Here is an 11237-nt window from a genome sequence, read left to right on the forward strand (position 1 = left end):
CACTGCTGCTCTCTCCTAAGAGCTGTTGAATTCCTCCTTCTTTCCTTTTTTGTGGTTGGGTATTTTGGGGTACTTTTAGGAGGGCATTTGTCAGATAATTGTAGAGGAAAAAGGGGTGAAGTTCCAGGCATGCTGAGTCCCCTCCACTAATGCAGAGAAATGCACAATGCACAGCTGAGACTTCTAGGAAACTTCCAGCAAAGTGAGAGTATGGAAACAGGATTGGGCAATCCCACATGAAGGCAATAGTCTTCTCTGTGAGTCAGGGCTCCTCCTTTCTCATAACACAAATCCACTTGAGTAGTTTGAAGAAGATGGGTAATTGTAATGGATTAGTACATCCGCCTTGGAAACTAAACACACGCTTTGACTAAGGCAAACCTCTTGCAACCAACTAGCAGGAAAAGGGATGAAGATTCAGCAAAATCTGACTAGTCTGGCTGCTGCAGCCTTTTCCTGTCCCCACCCACCACAGCTCTGACAGTCCTTGACAGTCTACTTATTCCTGAGGTTGGCAAGAGACTGGCAATAATAACAGACAGGCACACAATGGTGCTAAATCAGCAGCAAGGAATTTGAGCAGATGGTTAAATTCTAATTCTGCTGAGATCCCCAGTGTACATTCTATGTTACATGCTACAGAAGCATGTATTACGGTGCTAGATAAACAATAATAGTTGGGAAAAAGCAAAATATTAGTAATATTGTAAAAAAAAAACCTGGTAAGGGCTTAGAAGTTTCATGTGAGTATATGATATCTTTGAGCATTAAATCCAGGTTTTAAAAAGTCTCTTTGCACTTATGAGTTCTTTAAATTGCTGCCATTTTTTAAGAAAGTGAGCATTACAAGGGGTAAATATTGCAAGGATGGGGGGAAGAATACACTAACAGAGAAATATATTTTAATTGTTCTATACTGGAAAACAGAAAAGGCCATGTCATCATAAAAGACTGTGTAAACTTCCTCCCACACTTCCCTTTTTGCATCCAGCCTGAATTGCACAACAGCTTTCCCCCCAGCTTGGGGATAACCAGTGAAATCCCTGCTGAGAAACGCTGTGATAATGAATGGATGTATGAAAACACTGTAATGTATTTAATTGTTATTTAAAAACCCCATTTATCTATGAAAGTTTACATGTTTTTACAAGTATATATTTTGTAAAATGTTTAGAGTTTGTAGCTACTTCTGCTGTATACTGGAGGTAAACCTCTCTTGCATTACGCAAGTCACTTTTAAATCAGAGGACACATAAAGATATCAGTGGGGTTTATAGTTTTTGTGGTGATGAATCCAAGGTAACATCTTCATCTGCAAGTGAACTCAGTGTCTGCAGGAGGTGGGACTGTCATCAAAAAGATTTCAAGCAGCAATTCTGCAAGCGTATAGCCAATTGTATGCTGAATAATGGTCAGCCTTCTATCACCCTGTTTCCTTTACCCTTCTCACCTTCTCATTTACCCTTCCTGGGAAACCTTGTGTAGATCCAGGCCTGAGGTTGGTGGCCCTGCCTGTGGCAGGGGGGTTGGAGCTCTATGATCCTTGGGGTCCCTTCCAACCCATGCCATTCTATGATTCTACGATTCTCATTTACCCTTCTCACTTTATATTCAGAATAGCCTCTCTCTCTGTCACATTTGAGCTTGGAACTTGTTTTCCTCTGTCAAGGGTGTGAATAAAATATCTTATGTAGTTTAGAACAAAAAAAAGAAGATAGGGTTTACCTTTTGAAGCATTGCATTGCCCTGGTGACCATTGACATTGTGGTGGCTGATCTCTCTTTTGTATTGATATTCATAGACCTGATTAGTTATATTAATAAGCAGAGTGGTTGGCCCAGACTCCAACTTTTCACATTCGTAAACGATTCCACTTCCAACATCTGCTGCTTTTGTTGCGTATCGTATAATTAATCCCATCACGAGGCCTGGGGAGTAAAAAAACAAACAACAAAGCCAAAGACATTCAGGTACTCCTATGTATCTAATGGTACACAGGTACTGATTTGGAGAAAACTGAGCTCTTTTAAAGCTAGGACACCAGCTTCTCAGTGTTTCCACCTTCACAGACATCAACCTCACTTAACACTTCATGCTTCATGGACGACTGTAAATTATTCTTCAGGAATGGTCATTTCATTACTGTATTGTTGTTGGTTTGACATATGCTCACTTGTACTCCTATTTTTGTGATCTAGTTGCTGGAATCATTCTGACATAATTATCAACTGAGTTGCTCAAACACTGCATTTTCAACAGAAATTTAGAGAAGGAGGATGCCTGCCTAACAAAAGTGCTGTACTGGGTACATAACATCAGCTGTGCTTCTGGCGATTTTAGGTACTTCATTCATGAGGCCAAAGGTCTGACACAGTGTCCTCAGGCACATTCTACTCTCTGTAGAAGACTGAATGTATTTTTGACACTGTATAAAGATGTGAACATATAACCAGGAAGAAGGAAGATTAAGACTGGGATTAATTTATTGAATTAGCTACAGTTTGTAACTGTCATCTGAGACAGACATTTAACAGAGAGGATGCTAAGTATACTTGGAGTAAATATTGATGGAAGACATCTAAAGATCTAGATATCCTTACTAATGAAAGATATGAAATAAATTAAATTACAGGAAAGAATTGATAAATATCTGAAAAGTAAAAGTTTTATCCAGTAATCAGATGCCATGGTGATAAAAGTGTTCATTCTGCAACGGACTCTGAACTGCAGCTTCCTAGCATACATGTAAGGGAAGTTTGTGGCTTCCTGGATTGATGCTGCAGTGCTTGTTCAGCAGGCACGCACACTGGGGCTTGTTTTGTATCTGTCATTCAGTATGGCTGGATTCTTTAGTTGGTAGAGGATTCAGATGAGCAGTAGAAAATCCCAAGGCCACTATTTTAAATTATACAACATTTGTGCAATGACTCAGATGATAAATGTAGCTGTGTCAAAAGACATAATTACCTCAAAATTTTAGGGGGAAACACATATGAAAAAGGGAAGGCGTGTGGTTCTACGAAATGTGATTTCTATAGTGGCCAGCTCCAGGTGTCCAAAATCATGAGTCAGGCCCAGAAAACCGTAAATTAGTTAAAATACTTGGGAATTTCATCTTATTTTTATTACATTTCCTCTAGAAGAACCACATATTTAATTTTCAAATTCAATTTCAAATACATTAAAAACTCAACTTCACTTGATGGTTGGATAAGACTTTATGTTTCCATCTCATTCTCTGGATAGAAAACTTTTATTTTTTACTTTATCAGTTTTCTGCCTGTCACTTGTTTTAAACTACAGCCTCTGTTGCACTTCTGTTACCAAGTATGGCATCGACTTAATTGGCTCAGGTAACAGAAATATTTTGCAGATGTCCACAGAAGATAACTGCCAGGAACAGGTTTATCTGGCAACACAGTTTGCTAGAACCAGTTTCAGGTCACAAGATGAAAGAGGTTTTGAACAGTTGGGAGAAAAATGTGCTGGGTTCAATGACTGTGCCATTACAACCTGTTCATTCACCCATCCCGTTGCCTACTCTTTCCTTTTGCTTTTTGTTACATTCTCTCTGTATATCAGATTTCCCTGTATATCTCTAATTATCTTATCCAGACATCATTATTCTGTGCTTGCCCAACTTCTTGTCTTGCTGGTTTTCCTGGTTTCTGACATTTACCTGTTTGATTACAGTATCTGTCATGTTAACAAGCCTTTTACTGGACAGTTTTACTTAGACCTTGACACTGTGTCTTCCAAAATTATGTCGTTAGGATGTAATTTTTTTTCCTACAAGCTTTTTTCCTGTTATGAGCATCATGCTCATATATGCATATATGCATCTTGCTGCATACAGAAGACAAGACTTCCAGGAGCCAGATTTTTAACTGAGGTCAAAAATCAGGAATGAAGAGCTAAAACCATGGGAGTGATTTTAAAAATAAGAGTGTAAATCCCACTATTCACAGCTCTTATTCTGATTTATTTAGTCTTTGAAGCTCAACTGTTTATATGGCTTGTACACATAACTTTCAGCATGGCAACATAGGACTGCTCAAGGGAGAACGGTGGAGACTGACTGCCATTGCCTTTACCATCTCTATTGTACAGCCAGGCAACGTACAACATTCTGACATCCCTATTATGTGCGTTATATTGGCTAATCCAGCATATCTTTGAACCAAATTATGTCTGATATTTTTATCTTCAGCTGTAGCCTCAAACTGTATATGCAGGAAATATCTGGAATGGAAAAAAATGCAAATACTGTAGATCCTAATTCTGCAAGAGAGCTCTTGAGTGTAAATAAACCCATTTTCAGAAAAGAAATATTTTAAAAATGTGATCACAGTAGCTGTAGAGAAATAAAGACTGAGATTTACAGCTAGAATACAAGATTGACAGTTGTGTTTTCTTCTACCAGCTTTAGATCTTATCCTCTGAGGGAGTCCAGCTCCAGGTAATGTACAGAGCCACACAAATAATGTAATGCTAATAAAAGGACAAGGATATGGTGAGTATACAACAGCATGCATGTATTGGAGAAATTACATTAGAGAAGATTATACCAATCAATATTCTCAGGGCTTTGAGGTCCTTGTAGCTCTCAAGGAAATTCTAGAATGTATTAAATTTAAGCACAATGTGGATGGGATCCATAATGATGGGTTGATTCAGAATACTCTCAAATGCTCTAGGGAAGGTTCAGACAAGACAATTGCTATCACTACACTATATTGCAAGAGTCAATATAAGTGATGGGATTGTAGTCTTACTTCAGTGATAATAAATGTGCCAAAGACGCTATATAAAACCCCCAGTGAATTAAATATCCAGGAAGCATGTATTTAATATTTTAGCAGGTATATAATTTATGGAAAGCATTTTGTGCTTAAAATCATTATGTAGCATTTCTTTCATAACAGAATTCAGCAGCACAGATCATATTCTAATAGAAATAAGTAATTTTTAAATAGATGTATAAACTACTTTCCACTAGTTCCCTTTCCAAACTGAAGCCATGCTTTTGTAATGTATCTTCTGAAACATTCTTTACAGTTCATTGAAAGAGGAAAAAATAATTGACAAATATCATTTGGGTGTATTTACTATGAAAAAAGACTAGTAATTTCTAATTTCCTTGCAATCAGTGTTTTGTGGCAGAAAAAGTAGACATGAAAATTTTTTCACAGAGTTCTGTGGACTTTGGTATGTAAAAAAATGTATGTAAAAAGATACCTTCTGCACAAACAGGTCTGATTTTATAGTGACACACACAAAAAGCCTGACTTTACCATCCAAGACTAGGAATCTGGCAGTTAAAACTCCTTGAAGATGATGAATCATCAGGAATGATGCTGCATCCGTTACCTGGCATCGCAAGTAGGTATAATACTAAGGCACTGGTTAGCAGGAGTAAAGAAGATTCAAATATTGTTACATCACTTAGGGACGTAGGTAACTGTAAATGCAAATTGTTATGCAGGGCTGAACTTGAGTGTATTAGCACAAAGTAGAGTACTGGTATCCCAGGAGTCCAAATCCTATTAAACATGTTTTTATCTCAGCTTCCCCTTATTTAAGACATTTTATTTCAAAACTAGTGCCAAGGCTTCATTTAATTCAAGTTTCAAGCACATTTATTTCAATGCAGGATTGAAACAGAAAAGGGTCTAACTAACGTCATGGATTTATTTAAGAAGTCTCAATTGTCCTTCAAAGTAAGATCTTACAGCAAAATGTCATTCTAACTAGAGTTCTGTCATGTTTCAACTGAAGTCAATGCAGGTTTTCAAACTTCTTCTGTGGAAGCAGGAAAAAATGGTTAATCACTGATGAGAGCACTGGAAGGGGTGTCTTAAATTACTCATGCCAAACTCCTGAGCTGAACAGGACTGTTTTTCCCCCAGGATTTTATCTAGTCAGCTATCAAATGCCTTCCTTAATAATGACACCCAGGGATGCAGTTTTAGCCATTACTTGGTTTTCCCAAATATTTTAGAATTTCTTCCAAATCTTTTTGTTTGTCACAGAACTGTTCATCCTCTCTTCATGTACCCATGACAAAATATCAGTTTCTGCCTTGATCCTGATTTTCCCTGATAATCTCTTTTAATATGAACATAGGAAGACAAAGAAGTATTCCTTACTATTTTATCGAGGGCTAGAGTCCTCTTTCTGGGACTTCTTCACCCATTGCTGACTTAGGAGTACTGAGAACAATCCCACATTTGGAAGGTAACTCCAATTATTCTACAAAAGAGGCATAATAGATTTAAGAAGCACCTCTGCCAACACTGAAGGAAGAACTCTGCTATGTGCCTCACTTCCAAACATGCTCTGTGGGATCCTCAGAAGAGGCTGAGGAGAGGCTGCTGTGAGTCAGCTTTCCCATGGTGTACCTGCCAAGAACAAGTAGTAGACCTCCAATTCCACCCCTTCAGTCCCCTCAAAACTTCAGGAGACTTCCCTAATTGCTACAATGACTGTGTTCTATCATTCAACCTTTCTATTTTTAACTTGCAGTTTAATCAACTAGCCCCACAGAGCACCACTTTGAAGGCAAGTACATCTTCAATCAGCTTCACCTCCACCCTAATGGGCAGGAGTGATGATGACTCAAGCTGAGAACAATTTCAACCCAAGCTTCTAATTGAAGTAGCAGATCAAAGGCACACATTTTACTGGTGAGTTGGAGTTGGGGTGGGGAGTGTTTTTTTGTTTGTCTTAGTTTTTTTGTTAAAGTGTGCAGAGTGTTAAGCACAGGATGGAGTTAACCTGTTACTCAGAGGTGATTGGTGGTCCTGATACTTTAATTCTGGGGAGGGTGAGGAATTTGGATGCTTGTGCTCAGTTTTTCATTGTGCTGGCTCTGGTCGATTCCCTCTCTAATGTGGAGGACTGTGACTTTTGTATTATATGGGGAATTTGGCACAACACTTTACAGGTGAGGTATCTTACTGTATGGTCTCCTGCAGGAGCTGGCTGATAGGCCTTCTTCTGGGGTCTGGTGCTAAGAGAGAAGCCACCTGCTCTTATTTGAGAGAAGTAGCACTTGCTTTTTGTTACTCCTTATGTAGGTAATCTACCATGTAAAGAGTGCTGTTCACTTTCTGGGTGGCATAAAGTTATTCTTTCATATTCACCTGCTTCCTTGATGCACAGAAATTAGGAAATGGAGTTTACTATTTTGGAGTCTGTTTGTCAAACCAAGATACAGTGTGCAGAGAAACTTCTTGTCTAAGATACTGGAACACAAATGAATGAATAAACAGGTAAGTCTGTATTCTTCTTCCTTGTTTTAATCCATTTGGTGACAAAACCACTAGACTTTGGAAAATACTTTCAAGCTAAATGCCCGGAAATGTCAATGAGTATATGCCCATTTTTTATGAAATAATGTTGAATTGTTAAGTGTTGTGAATTAATTCTTGATTATACTAAATGCATTGGTGGTTTGAGTTTTTTATTTGCAACTGTGAAAAGATTTTATTTTAAAAATTGAAATATAACTGTATTTAATGGTGAACCATTGTTTTGATTAAAAAACCATGACAAACCCAAGCAAGGACTGCATCCAGTTTTTAAAGTTTCTAAATGGACAGTTTTCCAATATGGGCTTTTTTTTAAAAATCTGGAACTATTCAGTCTAAAACTGCATTTCCTACAAGTCTTATGCAAAAAAAACTCTCCAAAAAACCCAAACCGAAAACAAACCTTTTGTTTGTTCTATACTTTAAATAGAATCTTCTATCACACTGCTCATAATGTTCAGTTTGTGGCTGTTCAGCACTTTGCAGTAACTTTAAAACTTCTTCCTGTTTTTGTATTTCTATGGTTGTTGGGTTTGGGTGTTTTTATCCTCCCCCAGGTCTTCCTCATATTTCACTTTCTCCATCCTTTCCACAGCTATACCCCTAATGGCATGCTGTCTTAATAAGGAATACAGACTCCTCTATCATATTCTGCAACACAGTCTGTAAATAAGTGGCCATAGTGTTCTGTTACTTGAAGCAAAATTGTTGGTTTCATTTGCTGCTATTCATGTAGTTAGTAAATAGCATAATGGGCTGGACTGAAACCAACAGCAGGGCAGGGAATTCTGGTTTGTACAACACAGGTATAAAGCAGAACTGTTTTGATACCAAAGGCAAAAATGAGGCAGGCCAGGATTTAGCTTCCTGTCAGTGCTTTGTGCCATGAGGATTTTCTCCTGAAGTTGCTGCCTACTACTTTGACACCCCTCTCGTGACCTCCTGAAAATCCACTTTCTGTTCATTATTGCCGTTCCACAGTGCTAAAGATACCAAAACCAATATCCACAGTTTCTAAGGATAAAAGGACATCATCAGCTTTTTGGATCCTATAAATAAGCTTTTTTTCTCCTGTTTGAAGGTTGCAATGAATAATACAAGACTAAATAGAAGGTTTATTTACAATCATGTGGAATGTTTCCTTTGTTCATGAATGTTTTAATAATTCAAAAGCTCTGTCCTGCTGAAGCACTAATCTCTTAACTGATCAAAAGAATATCACGAACTGGTTATCCTCATGATGTGCAGATCATGTTCTGGGCAGGCAGCAAAACAGAACCAAAAGACAGATAAAACTCTGCTTAAATACTGATTTATTTGCGTAGTGTTGTGTCCCTCCCATATTTAATTTCTATTTTGTTAGGCTTTTGTCTAAATCTTCAACAAATGTCATCAGCCACACATGGGAAATAGCACAACAATGTAAAGAAAGCTACTACAGAAGTCATACATGTAATTAGAGAACAATTCCCTAATATAAGGTTGATTGTAATGAATCCATTGCACAGTATTTAATGTTATTCCTTTTGACAGATGCTAATAGAAATGCAGCAAACAAATGTCAGTGGTGCCACGTAGCTTGTATGCCACAAAACAAACAACAATCTAGGCGATGCCTGACAATGAAAACCATTGCATTTAACCAGGTGCCATGTGACGTAGAGTTCAGTCTGAACTGATTTAGTCAAAGTATGTATTCTGTGTGCAACAGATTTCAAGATTAGAAAAAGGGCCTATTATCAAATAAATGTTTTTTTCACAACTCTGAAATAAACACAAGGCAGAAGAGAAGTAAGGGATCCCACAGACTTCCTCACCCAGGTGTTAGGGCTCTATGGCTGGCTTAACACAAGAGTTTCTTGTTTAGTTGCTTTCCTTCGAAGTATCAAGTCACTTGTGAGGACAGTAAGTGAGCCAAGAAGATGAAATAAACTGTATGAAATTTCAAGTACACAGGCTATCTAATGAAATAGTGTGAAAGGGATACAAGGAAGACTCTGTTCTTCAACTGCAGTGCTCTTATGGAACTGAGATAATTTAAAAACGCTTGATATCGAAAGAGCAGAAGCAGCTTTTCTCTCAAACTGCTGGGCTCAGTTGCCTTTGCTGTTGCAGGCTTGCAGGTGAGCCTCCATTGCAATTTTCTGCATGCAGTGTGACATGCTAAAACATTTTCAGATGATGCAACCTTAACAAAAGTGGTTTTGGGTATGACACTGCTAGTGTGTGTGATGCGCACAGGATGCGCCTGAGTCAAGACAGGCAGGCATTTAGATGTGTAACGACTGAGCTGTTGATGTATATCTTCCATTTTGACAGTGTTACCCTCCTGTATGTGTTTTATGGTACCAGAAATGGAAGTCACATGCTTTCCTCAAAGTGTAATAATAGTAAGAGAATGCCAAGAGAAATTATTAACATGTGTTAAGTGTATATCATTAAACTATTGAGTATTTCTTATTAGTGGAAAATGCAGGAGGTTCTACATGAAAATCATACAGAATATCACAAAACTTCATAAAAGATTAGAACTAGGCAAGCAAACTGAAATTACAATAGAATGACAGCATTCAGAGAAGATTTGAGAGGCATTTTCATAGTCTGTTTATCAAAGACACTGAGAAAAACCAGAACTAAAATCTCCAAATGAACTTGAACTTTGAGACAACATGGCCGGATGCTCAAGGCTTCATAATCCAACACCTTTGAACGTTATACAAAACAGGCATGGAAAAAGGCACATGAAATAATTACTTTCACCGAGAGAATTTAATTCTTTTGAAAGCAGAAAGCTACCCAACTCCCAAAGTGTCATGCAAGGGCTTTCTGCCAATACAGGGACAGAACATGCACTCTGTAAGGATAACCAGCTCATGAGAGTCACTCCCTTACCGAGTCAGCCTTTAGCTACTTCATGAGAGATGCTGTTACACTATTATTTCACTGTGCGGTTATGGAGCTGATGACATTTCATTTGGAACACTTTCTGAGCTATGTCAGTACTTGATCTGGAGTGCCTGATCATAAATATGCAACTAGTCCCGTGTTAAGCTGGCACTTGAATTTATACTCACCATAAAGCATAGCTCCTCCAGTTTCGTGCAGAAAGCGGAATCGATGGTTTTTAAACAACCAAATCGTTAATATTGTAAGAATGAGCAGAAAGTTAAAGACTAGCAATTCCACAGCTCCCTGGTGATAAAACTGATCTTCATCATTCACTGATACATATTTCTTCAACTTCTCCATTTCATTCCCTTGATGGAAAATAAGTGCAAGACAAATGAAAAAAAAAAAAAAACCCGAAGTTCACAGGAAGGAAGTGTTATCACCTTTGGTACAAACAAGTCCAGATACTACAGAAATTCACAGCAAGCACATCTGTTTCATTTGCAGCCTCAGGGTAAAGTGCCCCAGCTCAGACTTCAGCTGGATTCTAGTTACAGCTTCCTGTTTCTCTCTTAAAGCTGCCCTGCCTCATTTTTAATGTCACGGTTGCGTTGCTGGACTGCGCTTGCTCCAGCCAGAGATGCACAAATCGCCTGCAAGGCTCAGGCTCGCTCTGTTTCTCAAGTAATGTCGTAAAACTTAGTCTATGCTCATAATGTTTCTTGCTGTAGTTTACAGCATCATCTCCATCCTAAAAATAATCTTTTGTCTTGATAGTTTAAGCTGGAAAAAGTGACGTGGAAAGAATGGCATAGCAACCTTTGCTACATTTTGGAAGCTGAAAAAACATCTTTCCTCTTTCCCACATCTAAATGTAAGCAACACAGAATAAAGGTGGCACTTTATTTAAGCCTTGAACTTGCACTGGTCCTTCAGGAAGACACAAAGATCTCTGTAAAAGCAAAGGTCTGGTTACCTGGAGTTAAAAGCACTGAGAAGCCCTATCAAACTGAATAAACTAAAAGGGCAATTTGC

General features: G+C 38.2%; 1 protein-coding gene across 1 annotated transcript in view; it reads right to left on the reverse strand.

Moving 5' to 3' along the window:
* SLC9A9 (solute carrier family 9 member A9) overlaps positions 1–10562 on the reverse strand; it is a gene marked incomplete at both ends in the record, with an annotated part of 187907 nt that extends 177345 nt beyond the window's left edge. Inside the window, 2 exons of the mRNA XM_084267390.1 lie at positions 1726–1928; positions 10388–10562. Coding sequence (XP_084123516.1) covers positions 1726–1928; positions 10388–10562 — 378 coding nt within the window. The remainder of the gene's footprint in view (positions 1–1725; positions 1929–10387) is intronic.
* Positions 10563–11237: the final 675 nt, after the last annotated feature.

This window comes from Gallinula chloropus, assembly GCF_964237585.1.
Source record: "Gallinula chloropus genome assembly, chromosome: 8".
In the NCBI taxonomy this organism is placed as follows: Eukaryota; Metazoa; Chordata; class Aves; order Gruiformes; family Rallidae; genus Gallinula; species Gallinula chloropus.